A 14,524-nucleotide genomic window follows, 5' to 3' on the forward strand; every position below is an offset into this window, starting at 1 on the left:
TAATAACAAAACAATTCAAATTCATACATTTTAGCTAAAAACCAACGTCTCAAAATTCATGTCATCACTGAAACTGCATTTAATTTCCCTTAGGAATGCAATAGCCTTCCAACTGGGATCTATCATTCTATCATGCTGCAAATGGATAACCACACTTTCAGGAGACATCTCTGAGTTACCCACACCCAGTTTAACAACCTTACCATCCAGCTGAAGCAGCAGGGACCAAGCACATTAGCCTGGAGGTTGCCCTAAAGTTCCTCTGATCAAGAAAGTTCTGATGTTTGTATGGTACCTTGCCAATCAGAACTGTTTCCGGGAGATGTCAGACAAATTTGATGTTTCCCAAGGAGCAGCCCACAGTGCCATCATGGAGGTCCTGACATTGGTATGCAAACTTGCACCTGTTTACATCACCTGGCCTACAGACTGCGAGAAGAGGTCAACATCTGGCATTTCCACAGAGTCTGCCATAGACGACGTCATTGGAGCATTCGACGGCTGCCACATCAAGATCCAGAGGCCAAAGATAAGGTGCGATAACTAAATTAATCGGAAGTCATTCTATTCAGTTCTCCTCCAAATGAGATAATAGTGCCCTGCAAGCTGCCGACCTAGAGCAGAATGTTTGTGTGAGCTGTGGGAGGGTGGTCCGGGTGAGCAGACCTTCAGGCCTGGTCGCATAGACTAGATGTAACATAGTAAATGTACATCCAGAACACTTGAATGAGTATGATATGTTACGTTTGGTATGGTTACATAAGACAGAAGGTTAACTAAGGCAAAAATGAAAGTAGGGCAGTTGGTCTGGGTGGATGGGTAGGTGTATAACCCGCCTACCCGCCTACCCATGTTCGAATCTCATCACAGACAATTTTAGCTAATTAGCAACTTTGCCACTACTTAATACTTTTTAGTTACTTTACAACTACTTAGCATGTTAGCTAACCCTTCCCCTAACCTTAACCCTTTTAGCTAACCTTTCCCCTAACTTTTACCATTTAACCTAACCTTAACCCTAACCCATAGCCTAGCTAATGTTAGCCAGCTAGCTGACTTTAGCTTTAGCCACCTAGCTAGCCACAACAAGTGGGAATTCGTAACATATTGTACGATTGCAAATCGCAACATATTGTACAAATTGCAATTCGTAACATATTATACAAAATGTATGACGGACATCCACAAATTAATACATACCATACGAAACATAACATATCATACTAAATGGAGTGTCTCAGATTTATGTACAGAATAATATGAAATGCACAGACCAGGTTGGGCAGAAACAAATCAGTAACTTTGTTATTTAACTTCAACGAATCACGACCTGGCATAGGATATCAACACTGAAGGGTTGGCTGTTATTTAAGTGATAGTTTTTATTGGTGTGCGGCCATCGACTTTTATACAGAGTGCCCAGAATTATCTGTGCCATGAGTTAAAAAAAATGATAGCTAATGACGTTCTAAATCCTGCCACAGACAGGCGCATATAACAAAATCAATGGTACCAAACCAAATATATGAATGTGTTTAAAGCAATCGAGGTAATGTATTCGTGATGACTAAACAATCTAAAGCAAAAAGTGTGTAATTCCATTCAATATAATGTGCTGAAAATGCAAACTTGTGTAATATACAGTGGGGGAAAAAAGTATTTGATCCCCTGCTGATTTTGTACGTTTGCCCTCTTACAAAGAAATGATCAGTATATAATTTTAATAGTAGGTTTATTTGAACACTGAGAGACAGAATAACAACAAAAAAATCGAGAAAAACGCATGTCAAAAATGTTATAAATTGATTTGCATTTTAATGAGGGAAATAAGTATTTGACCCCTCTGCAAAACATGACTTAGTACTTGGTGGCAAAACCCTTGTTGGCAATCACAGAGGTCAGACGTTTCTTGTAGTTGTTCACCAGGTTTGCACACATCTCAGAAGGGATTTTGTCCCACTCCTCTTTGCAGATCTTCTCCAAGTCATTAAGGTTTCGAGGCTGACGTTTGGCGACTTGAATCTTCAGATCCCTCCACAGATTTTATATGGGATTAAGGTCTGGAGACTGGCTAGGCCACTCCAGGACCTTAATGTGCTTCTTCTTGAGCCACTCCTTTGTTGCCTTGGCTGTGTGTTTTGGGTCATTGTCATGCTGGAATACCCATCCACGACCCATACCCTGGCTGAGGGAAGGAGGTTCTCACCCAAGATTTGACGGTACATGGCCCCGTCCATCGTCCCTTTGATGCGGTGAAGTTGTCCTGTCCCCTTAGCAGAAAAACACCCCCAAAGCATAATGTTTCCACCTCCATGTTTGACGGTGGAGATGGTGTTGTTGGGGTCATAGGCAGCATTCCTCCTCCTCCAAACACAGCGAGTTGAGTTGATGTCAAAGAGCTCCATTTTGGTCTCATCTGACCACAACACTTTCACCAGTTGTCCTCTGAGTCGTTCAGATGTTCATTGGCAAACTTCAGACGGGCATGTATATGTATACTTGAGCAGGGGTCACCTTGCGGTTGCTGCAGGATTTCAGTCCTTCACGGCGTAGTGTGTTACCAATTGTTTTCTTGGTGACTATGGTCCCAGCTGCCTTGAGATCATTGACAAGATCCTCCCGTGTAGTTCTGGGCTGATTCCTCACCGTTCTCATGATCATTGCAACTCCACGAGGCATGGAGCCCCAGGCCGAGGGATATTGACAGTTCTTTTGTGTTTCTTGCATTTGCGAATAATCGCACCAAATGTTGTCACCTTCTCACCAAGCTGCTTGGCGATGGTCTTGTAGCCCATTCCAGCCTTGTGTAGGTCTACAATCTTGTCCCTGACATCCTTGGAGATCTCTTTGGTCTTGGCCATGGTGGAGAGTTTGGAATCTGATTGATTGATTGCTTCTGTGGACAGGTGTCTTTTTTACAGGTAACAAGCTGCGGTTAGGAGCACTCCCTTTAAGAGTGTGCTCCTAATCTCAGCTCGTTACCTGTATAAAAGACACCTGGGAGCCAGAAATCTTTCTGATTGAGAGGGGGTCAAATACTTATTTCCCTCATTAAAATGCAAATCAATTTAAAACATTTTTGACATGTGTTTTTCTGGATATTTTTGTTGTTATTCTGTCTCTCACTGTTCAAATAAACCTACCATTAAAATTATAGACTGATCCTTTCTTTGTCAGTGGGCAAACGTACAAAATCAGCAGGGGATCAAATACTTTTCCCCCCACTGTAGTAACACGTTTTGTGCACCACAGAGAAATTAACATTATATAACATACCTAACTAAATATTCTGAAAGTATTCCAACCTCTAGACTTTTTCCACATTTTGTTACGTTACAGCCTTATTCTATAATTTTTATAAAATAGCTTTTTTTTCTCATCAATCTACACTATAACTCATAATGACAAAGCAAAAACGTTTTTTTTTTTACATTTTTGCAAATTTGATTAAAAATAAAAAACATACCTTATTTGCATAAGTATTGAGGCAGTTTGCTATGAGACTCGAAATTGAGCTCAGCTGCATCCTGTTTCCATTGATCATTCTTGAGATGTTTCTACAACTTGATTGGAGTCCATCTGTGGTAAATGAAATTGATTGGAGATGATTGGGAAAGGCACACACCTGTCTATATAAGATCCCACAGTTGACAGTGCATGTCAGAGCAAAAACCAAGCCGTGAAGTTGAAGGAATTGCTCCGAGACAGGATTGTGTCAAGGCACAGATATGGGGATGGATACCAAAACATTTCTGCAGCATTGAAGGTCCCCAAGAACACAGTGGCCTCCATTATTCTTAAATAGAAGATGTTTGGAACCACCCAGACTCTTCCTAGAGCTGGCCGTCCGGCCAACTGAGCAATCGGGGGAGAAGGGCCTTGGTCAGGGAGGTGACCAAGAACCTCATGATCACTCTGACAGAGCTCTAGAGTTCCTCTGTGGAGATGGGAAAACCTTCCAGAAGGACAACCATCTCTGCAGAACTCCACCAATCAGGCCTTTATGGTAGAGTGGCCAGACGGAAGCCACTCCTCAGTAAAAGGCACATGACAGCCGCTTGGAGTTTCCCAAAAGGCACCTAAAGACTCTCAGACCAGAGAACCTACTCTCAGACCATGAGAAACAAGATTCTCTGGGCTGATGAAACTCTTTGGCCTGAATGCCAAGCATCACGTCTGGAGGAAACCTGGCAGCATCCCTACGGTGACGCAATGGAGGTGGCAGCATCATGCTGTGGGGATGTTTTTCAGCGCCAGGGACTGAGAAACTAGTCAGGATCGAGGCCAAGATGAATGGAGCAAATTACAGAGAGATCCTTGATGAAAACCTGCTCCAGATCACTCAGGACCTCAGACTGGGGGTGAAGGTTCACCTTCCAACAGGACAACGACCCTAAGCACACAGCCAAGACACAGGAGTGGTTTCGGGACATGTCTCTGAATGTCCTTGAGTGGCCCAGCCAGAGCCCGAACTTGAACCCGATGAAACATCTCTGGAGAGACATGAAAATAGCTGTGCAGTAGCACTCTCAATCCAACCTGACAGAGCTTGAAAGGATCTGCAGAGAAGAATGGGAGAAACTCCCAAATACAGGTGTGCCAAGCTTGTAGCGTCATACCCAAGAAGACTCGAGGATGTAATCTCAGCCAAAGGTGCTAAAACAAAGTACTGAGTAAAGGGTCTAAATACTTAGAAAAATGTGATATTTCAGTTTATATTTTCATTAAATTAGCAAAAATGTCTAAACTTGTATTTCCTTTGTCATTATGGGGTATTGTGTGTAGATTGATGAGGGGGAAAAACTGTTTAATCAATTTTAGAATAAGGCTGTAATGTAACAAAATGTGGAAAAAGTCAAGGGGTCTGAATACTTCCCGACGGCACTGTATGGTGATAGTAAATGTAGCACACTCATACATATTGTTGTTCCTATTTTAACAATGGAGAGTTAAAAATGCTCATAAACACAATCCATAGGGTCTATACAGCAGGCTGAACATTTTACTTCCTTAAAGGCAGTACCTTTAGCCCTAGATATTTGAGTTGGCTAAACTTAAGAATCACAAAATGACAATTAGCTATATTGTTTTTATTGTTAGGGAGTGAACGTTATTTATAATAAGGGTTACATGGAGAAAATCGTACCTCTCTTTAGCAAAATATATTTTACCTAAACCCTCTCTAAACGCTTGAAAAAAATAAAAGTGACCCTCCCCTATACGCAAAATAATAATTAAAACATAGTGGATAGCACAGAACATCCTTACTGTTTACCCTCACTTCTTGGACAGACCAGAGCCTTTGATATGTCATTTTTATTATCTGACCCTGCTGGTCATCTATGAACGTTTGAACATCTTGGCCATGTTCTGTTATAATCTCCACCCGGCACAGCCAGAAGAGGACTGGCCACCCCTCAGAGCCTGGTTCCTTTCTAGGTTTCTTCCTAGGTTCCTGCCTTTCTAGGGAGTTTTTCCTAGCCACCGTGCTTCTACATCTGCATTGTTTGGGGTTTTAGGCTGGGTTTCTGTACAGCACTTTGTGACATCGACTGATGTAAAAAGGGCTTTATAAATAAATGTGGTTTTAGAAACGGTTCTTAATCCTGTTACTAGCCTATTCAACCTCTCTTTCGTATCGTCTGAGATCCCCAAAGATTGGAAAGCTGCCGCGGTCATCCCCCTCTTCAAAGGGGAGACACTCTAGACCCAAACTGTTATAGACTAGAGGTCGACCGATTATGATGTTTTAACGCCGATACCGATACCGATTATTGGAGGGCCAAAAAAAGGAGGAATTATAGGACTATTTCTCTCTATACGACTTGTATTTCAGATACCTTTGACTATTGGATGTTCTTATAGGCACTTTAGTATTGCCAGTGTAACAGTATAGCTTCCACCCCTCTCCTCGCTCCTACCTGGGCTCAAACCAGGAACACATCGACAACAGCCACCCTCGAAGCAGCGTTACCCATGCAGAGCAAGGGAAGCAACTACTCCAAGTCTCAGAGCGAGTGACGTTTGAAACGCTATTAGCGCGCACCCGGCTAACTAGCTAGCCATTTCACATCGGTTACACCAGCCTCATCTTGTGAGTTGACAGGCTTGAAGTCATAAACAGCGCAATGCATTGCGAAGGGCTTTTTGAATGAATGCTTACAAGCTTGCTGGTGCCTACCATCGCTCAGTCAGACTGCTCTATCAAATCATAGACTTAATTATAACATAATAACACACAGAAATACGAGCCTTAGGTCATTAATATGGTCGAATCCGGAAACTATAATCTCGAAAACAAAACGTTATTCCTGTTACATTGCACAACCTTCAATGTTATGTCATAATTACGTAACATTCTGGCAAATTAGTTCGCAACGAGCCAGGCGGCCCAAACTGTTGCATATACCCTGACTGCGTGCAATGAACGCAAAATGACACAATTTCATCTGGTTAATATTGCCTGCTAACCTGGATTTCTTTTAGCTAAATATGCAGGTTTAAAAATATATACTTCTGTGTATTGATTTTAAGAAAGGCATTGATGTTTATGGTTAGGTACAGTTGTGCAACGATTGTGCTTTTTTCACAAATGCGCTTTTGTTAAATCATCCCCCGTTTGGCCAAGTCGGCTGTCTTTGTTAGGAAGAAATAGTCTTCACAGTTCGCAACGAGCCAGGTGGCCCAAACTGCTGCATATACCCTGACTCTGTTTGCAAGAGAAGTGACACATTTTCCCTAGTTAAAAGAAATTCATGTTAGCAGGCAATATTAACTAAATATGCAGGTTTAAAAATATATACTGTGTATTGATTTTAAGAAAGGCATTGATGTTTATGGTTGGAGCAACGTGTACCTAAGCGATTATATGCAACGCAGGACAGGCTAGATAACTACACATGGTTGATATTACTAGTTTAACTAGTGATTATGATTGATTGATTGATTTGTTTTTTATAAGATAAGTTTAAGTAACAGGCAGGCTCCTCGTGAAGTGCAATGTAAAGCAGGTGGTTAGAGCGTTGGACTAGTTAACCGTAAGGTTGCAAGATTGAATCCCTCAGCTGACAAGGTAAAAATCTGTCGTTCTGCCCCTGAACAAGGCAGTTAACCCACCGTTCCTAGGCCGTCATTGAAAATAAGAATGTGTTCTTAACTGACTTGCCTAGTTAAATAAAGGTCTTAAATGTTGTTGTTTTTTAAATCGGCCCAATCGGCGTCCTAAAATACCGATTTCCGATTGTTATGAAAACTTGAAATCGGCCCTAATTAATCAGCCATTCCGATTAATCGGTCGAGGCAGTAATATTATATTATACCTCTATTATAGACCTATATCCATCCTGCCCTGCCTTTCTCAAATCTTCGAAAGTCAAGTTAATCAACAGATCACCGACTATTTCGAATCCCACCGTACCTTCTCCACAATGCAATCTGGTTTCCGAGCTGGTCATGGGTGCACCTCAGCCACGCTCAAGGTCCTAAACGATATCATAACCACCATCAATAAAAGACAGTACTGTGCAGCCGTCTTCATCGACCTGGCTAAGGCTTTCGACTCTGTCAATCACCGCATTCTTATCAGCAGACTCAATAGCCTTGGCTTCTCAAATTACTGCCTCGCCTGGTTCGCCAACTCCTTCTCAGATAGAGTTCAGTGTGTCAAATCGGAGGGCCTGTTGTCCAGACCTCTGGCAGTCTCTATGGGGGTGCCACAGGGTTCGATTCTCGGGCCGACTCTTTTCTCTGTATACAGTGGGTTCCAAAATTACTGGCACCCCTGACTGGCAATGCACAAACAATACTTTAATTATATTGTTTATATTTTTTTTAGAGAAACTCAAAATACCAACATTTGAGAAATACTGTACTTTATTATTGTTTCAGCACAGGGCTCCGGGCCAGAAGGTTGGGCAGGTTCACAGATCACCTTGAACAAGAATATGGGTGGAAAGATCTCCTTTACAGTAAAAGCATTACATGAACCTATCATCAGTATTTGCAGGTCTGAGAAGAAATTGCCTTTTTATAAAACATTTAATGCAATTCTAAGTAATTTTACATATTAGCAGAATATTTTTTAATACCACACAAATGACTGAAATTACAGGCTAAGAATAGACCGAGAGATAGGCCTGTGTTCATCTTATATTTCTCCAATGCCAAATCAGTGTGTCTTGTTTTTAACAAAACTGTCCCCGTTTACAAATAATTCAATCTGAGACATCAATAGGAATCTGAGCATGGTACTTAAAAAAAGTAGGTCTACCTTTCCACCCCAGACAGTAGGCCTACCAACCTAGAAAAATTAAAGCTTTAACTACTGGCTACTCTTCTTCCTTGGCTTAACCAAACGAGAGGTCACAAGTGTTTCCTTAAAAGCTGTCTGAGTTTAAACATCTTCTATTGTACAGATCGAGTTTTGATTTTAACTTAACAGCCCTTCACTGACATGGAGGTAGGCTATTTAAAGAGTGCATGGTGGGTGGAGGAATTGGCCGACAAATCTATGTATATAGCAGCCTATAGCTTAATTTCATCTGTCAAACAGGTAGGCCTAGCTCGTATTTGTTAAAGGAGGAAATAGGCTCCAAAACAAAGTCCTCGTTGTTATTAAAGTCTAATTAAAATGAAGATGCTTGAAATGCATTTGCCTACTTTCAGCACCATGAGCTGTCCATTTTCGATTGATTGTACCACGACCGCTGGTTCAAGTTTCAGCACCACAATGCAAGTAACTAGAATCTGGCTTATTGTGAGGTCAATAACTCTGATAAATACATAATGGCAAAAAACGGTTTTTATTCAAATTAATTATAGTAGTAGCAAGCTATCAAATTTGACCTCTGGCCCTCATCTTCGCCCTCTCCTTCTCAAACTGAGCAGAACATAAGCTAGTCCGTGTGCGAGATATGGCATATTTTTGGACTAGGCCTAATCAAAAATTATTTTCAGAATTCTTTGACTCTCCTCCTGACCTGCCATTGTAGCACTACACCCAGCACAGCATTGGTTAGGCAGCACAAAAAAAGATTTGGATCGGTAAGATCAAAACAGGCTCAGGGTTGGAATATCCATTGCAGTGTGTAATGCAGCCTAGTTTTATTTACACCATCCCAGCAGCTATCTTACAAATATAACTTTGCTCTGTGCTTCTCCAAGCATGCAATTCGTAGCCTATGGATAATTTGATTGAGACCACACTAAATAGCCTATAGATGTATTTGATATTGCATGCCCAGCAGAGAACCAGAGATGAGGGGCTGCATTGGGCACACAGGTATATAGCCTAATACGCAACTCATTCTAAAACACAGAAATATTGAAATTACATCAATTACGTGACCCTTCCCTGGACTAATGTAAAAAAAAAATGAAACCCTCCCCTTGACAGAAATTGAAAAAGCATGACCCTCCCCCATGTACCGATTCTGTACATTTCGATCCGTCCCTTAGGTACTAGAGTAGTGAGGTAGAAAACTACAGCTGGAAAATGAATTCATCACACCACGCATAGCTCTCACACTAACATTTTAAATCTTATTCACTTATTGAAAGTGACCTGCTTCAAAAATGACCTTAGCTAGTTAGCATCATTTACGGTTTCCAAGTTGGGGGAAAATAAGTGAAATGTTAAAGCTAGTTAGCTACCGCATTTGCACTTCGCCTCACCCTCCCATCAGAAAAATGTTTATCGATCTAACGCAAAAGTTTAATAGTTGGTTGTATGGGTTGATATTTTTTTGAATAACTAGCTGAATGGTGTCAAACATAGCTAGCTAGCCAACTCACCACTTTTGTCATATCAGCCACTGCACGGCCCAAAAATAACTTTTGGGGCAGAGCAGGTGCATGCTCGAGAAAGGTCAATGAGTTCAACCACGTTATGGATATCAGGTACATTTGACAAATGCACCAAAAATATTTTATTTGGATACCATCGAATTTGTTTAATATGGCGTTGGCCAATTGTTTTACCCACAAATAACATGCTTAATGCCAATGTTATGACTCATGAGTTACTTGAATGTAACCACAGGTGGCCTGTGAGAGAAAGCTGAGCTGTAATAAATTGTAACTGGTGCAGTGTGTAGATTATTAAAACAGACTCACATTGATATATACATTTTATTGAATTCAATAGGAGTAACATAATACCGGAAATGATTTAAATACATTTCAAACTAAGAAAAATGTCCGACATTAACACTGAAACTGGACCTCAAATCCTCATACCCAAACTGATGAGTAAACTATCAAAATCTTTATTAGCACAAACAAGGTCATAGACAACATTACAATGGTATATGTAAGAGTTTGATGTTATAACAATCCCCAACATGAAAGTATGTGCTTTGGAGAGGGATGAGTAGAGTGCAAAAATAGATCTAGCAATAGAATAAAAGATTAATCCATATACACACAACTCACACATTATATATGCAAGTCAATTTTGATCAAGCCTGTTTGCCCAATTATTAGAGCACAGAGGTGAGCCACCCGCACTCTAATCTTATATTTGGCATCAGGGCTGGAGTTCAGCTGGTGGCTTTGAATCCATCACCTGTGAAGTTTCCCCTCCATCCACAGGTCCATTAACATAGGGAACATAACAACCATGGCATTAGCCCTGACTCCACATCAAACACTGACCATAGAGGTGTTAACCTGTTTTATCCATTTTCTGCATTTTCTGCCTCTAAATGCTTAACTGCGCCTTCACCAAATGCTCAACAAATGATTGAAATAGAGCTCTATTTCTATCAGCTTATGTATACGGTAGATACATACTTAAATTTGGTCCACACACAGTTCAAACATACCAGTAGATGCATATACAGTGGGCAAATAGAAAAATAAAAAATTTATGCACAGTTGAATTTAACAAACACCAGATGACTGCATGTTTAACATTTAATTAAAAGAAACAAATGGTTACATTGCTTTGGTATGAGTTCTGGAGGCTCTCTGCTCAGGAAGGTCTCACCTGGTTGGTCAGCTAGATGCACCAACAGTCACATCCCTCAAGATGGCACCACTGAGTGGACTTTCATGGAGAATCAGGTACAAACTCCATGGCACTACTATTTCACAGACATCCCAGTCACTGCCTCAACTGCTTTCACTCAAATCCCTCCATCTTTCTCTCCCTTCCTCGATGCCTTGCGTCCGCAGTGGCTCCACCCTTAGAACCCAAACATATCGTCTTTCTCGGTGTTGTCTGCGTCCGTTTTGTCCCAGTTAGTTGGGGACAGGCACTCTTCGGTGTTGAAGTCCTGAGGGTTTACCCCAATGTCCAGGACCTGGGGGTTATTGCGAGACTCAGCGAGTCTAGACAGGGAGAAGGAAAGACATTTCACTTGTCACATTCATCAGGCAAAAGACACCATGTAACAGATGGGATGTGAACACTCAATACATTGAAATGAATGGAGATGTGGTAGCATTAACATTGAAAAGCATTGTGCAGTAGTACAATTTAAATTGTCAAATGTGTGTATTGGCTACTAGCAAACATTGTTGAACATGACATTAAATATACTATACAGAAATGTGTCAAATTTAAGTAAGTGTAACTGCAAATACTGTGTTGGTCTCGTGTTACAGTATCCAGAACTGAACAGTAGAGGCATGTTGTGTGAAATAATCAAACAGTGAGGTATGGTCATCTAAGTAAGACAATCACTTCACACGACTACAGATCTCAGACCTGACACAAGACAATGTTTCAACACACGCCAGACACTTCACTGCTACCACAGTAACCACTTGGCTCACCATGTCATCACTCATTTAGTGATGTGGCAACAACGGTGAAATGGCTGATTATAAAGAAGAAAAAACACATATCCGAGGCATGGACAAAATGAGAATAAATCAATCAACACGTTAGCGTAGAACCCTGCCTTGCATACACAGCACAGCCTTCCCAGCCTCTGTGCACTTTGCTGGTTTTCAGTAGGATCCTCTAGTCCAAACTTAAATTAGATGGGTACTTGTCAGTTTGAGCCCTTCATTACCTCAGCATCGTCAATAGGACAGGGTTCCGAGCTGTGGTAATGGAATACTCCTACATCGAGATATGCAACTACATGGTGGCAGTAATGTACACATCCACGCTCAGACAGAAGGGCGGGGTGCGGTGAGGACAAGAGAGTGACAGAGGGGGTCACAGTTTGGATGAGAGTGGTGAATGTAGTGGTGGTGACTGGGGGAAGTAATGGAGGGGGGGGGGACACGGCACATCCAATGGATGACGTCATTACCTGAGTATGATTCAAAGCTATCCAGACTGCGGCTGAGGGGTGCAAAGGAAATGTAAAATGTCAGACAGCTGTTAGAACCTCATGCCAGTACTAAAAGATTAGAGAATCATGTCCCCTATAGTCATGATGAGGAACTGCAGAGGATGTCCACCCATGCCCAAAGTTTGCAGTAACCTTTTACGCCAGAAGGTGTCACTGTAATCCCTCGAGTTAGAGCAATGGCTCATCAGTCCAAGGTCAGTATCAGTATTGAGAAAAAGCCCTGGGCTCAACTTTGCTACATATCCTTGTTTAAAGGGATGTACGGGAAGAGGTTTACGTGACCATACAGCTGAACTTAAAATCACTCACGCAGAGAATGAAGGGAAGAAATGTCAACTCTATAGGTTTTAGAACTAGTAAAACGCTAACATACAAGGATGGAGGTTTGACACAAACTGTTCTTGGATTCACAAGAAGTCCCGAAGGAGGAAAACCACTGTCTACATTACATGCGTCCTTTGACTTCCAGAGTTCTGCTACCCCATTCTACCACCCACAGCATGTTTGGAGGAACCCAAGCCTGCCAATTAACTGACTTTTACTGAAAGCTCTTTCCTCAAACACAGAGGAAAAGTCTGACCTCACTCCACCCCATTCCCTAGGAAAAGAAAGGAAAGAACAAGCATTAGCAACAACAAAATATACCCGATTATAAACTCCCTGCGTGTGGACAAACAGCCCAGTCTTGAGGAAGACTAAGGTCTCACAGACAATCAAATCTTTCTGTCATCACTGGGTCTTTTTAGAAAATCCATACTAAAGAGCTAGCTTGTTTGAGTCCAGTGACAGAGACTTTGAAGTGGCAGCCTAAGTAATGAAAATCTCTCCAGACGCATATATCAGCAACAGGCATGGAACTAAAAAAAAAAAATGTAAGAGAGAAGTGAGTCAAGTACTGACATCAGCAGATCGTCCAGGTCATGTCTGGCTGGACATCGAGGTCAGTCCATATGACACTTCGTTTCACCATTGGCTCAACGCCTCCTCAAAGGCTTGCACCAGATCCTCTGCCTCCTCAAAGGCTTGCACCAGATCCTCTGCCTCCTCAAAGGCTTGCACCAGATCCTCTGCCTCCTCAAAGGCTTGCACCAGATCCTCTGCCTCCTCAAAGGCTTGCACCAGATCCTCTGCCTCCTCAAAGGCTTGCACCAGATCCACTGCCTCCTCAAAGGCTTGCACCTCCTAAATGTCCCTCAATTAAGACAATCACTTCTTCAGAGTCCCCTCGTTAATCACAGCAGCAGATATTAACAGCTTAATGAGTAATTACTGTGTGCGCAGACAAATAATTATCTGATAACAGCGTTAGAATGGCTTGATTACCAGTCTATGAAGCAAACTGTCCCTACCTCCAGACAGACAAACAGAGGCCACTGTCAGTTTCAACTGAGAAAATTAAAAGAGTCCTGGGGGAAATTAAAGCACTGACAAGACTGGAATTAGACTCTTACTTTGTGGTAGACATTAGAAAACAAATAAATATAATTGGGAATTGTGATTCAGTTCCCCAAACTCCACAGTAGGCCTCAAAACCCTATCAGGGTTGATTGAAACAAAATGGCGTCCTTTGAGCTCTGCATGAGTTGGATTAGCTTAAAATGAGCCATTGAGTAATCCCAGTCTGTGCAAAAGCACAAGGAATACACTGAAGGACATGTCCAGTCAACCTTGAACCTGCTAGTTCTGTGACCGAAAACCAACGCTCTGTATTTATCCCTCAACCACAACCATTCTTGTCTGCCAGATTCAATCTATCCCACTTGAAAACTTACTGGGGGCCAAAAGAAAGAGGCTGAGAAAGCAGATGACGACTAAGTGTGGCGTTGGCGCCAGTAAACTGAAAACACAGCCTGTTTCTTAGATATAAGCGCAACGAGCCAGGAGGGAGTGGCAGCATTTATGAGACGAGCCCTAACCACCAGCTATTTCCAGAGCAGTGTGTGTGTGTGTGTGTGTGTGTGTGTGTGTGTGGTGTGGTACTGCAGAGGGGGACTGGACGAGGTACAGTAACATCACCCACCTTGAGAAAGCTTCATCCAGACCATCCTCAAGCTCCTACCAGAAGAAAAAAAAAACAGACAAGGTCAGTGAAAGAAGACAATGTCAAAGTAATTTAAATACAGTTAAAAACATTTAGAAAAGGTTTACAGTAGGGACACTGCAGGAAGTGATCTCCAATAAAGATAATGGCATCAAACGGCTCTTATGGTTTTACA

At 41.8% G+C, this 14,524-nt stretch overlaps 1 protein-coding gene across 3 annotated transcripts in view; it reads right to left on the bottom strand.

Moving 5' to 3' along the window:
- Positions 1 to 10,114: 10,114 nt before the first annotated feature.
- LOC115162422 (low density lipoprotein receptor adapter protein 1-B) overlaps positions 10,115 to 14,524 on the bottom strand; it is a 49,414-nt gene continuing 45,004 nt past the window's right edge. For 2 of the 3 annotated variants that reach the window (XM_029713716.1, XM_029713715.1), the window contains exons 8-9: positions 14,329 to 14,363; positions 10,115 to 11,331 (exon numbers count right to left, since the gene is read on the bottom strand). In XM_029713716.1, coding sequence (XP_029569576.1) covers positions 11,187 to 11,331; positions 14,329 to 14,363 — 180 coding nt within the window. In that variant the 3' untranslated portion in view covers positions 10,115 to 11,186. Of the gene's footprint in view, positions 11,332 to 12,266; positions 12,299 to 14,328; positions 14,364 to 14,524 lie in introns of all 3 variants that reach the window. The other variant, XM_029713718.1, reaches the window with a different exon arrangement.

The sequence above is a fragment of the Salmo trutta genome, chromosome 25, assembly GCF_901001165.1.
Source record: "Salmo trutta chromosome 25, fSalTru1.1, whole genome shotgun sequence".
Taxonomy (NCBI): domain Eukaryota; kingdom Metazoa; phylum Chordata; class Actinopteri; order Salmoniformes; family Salmonidae; genus Salmo; species Salmo trutta.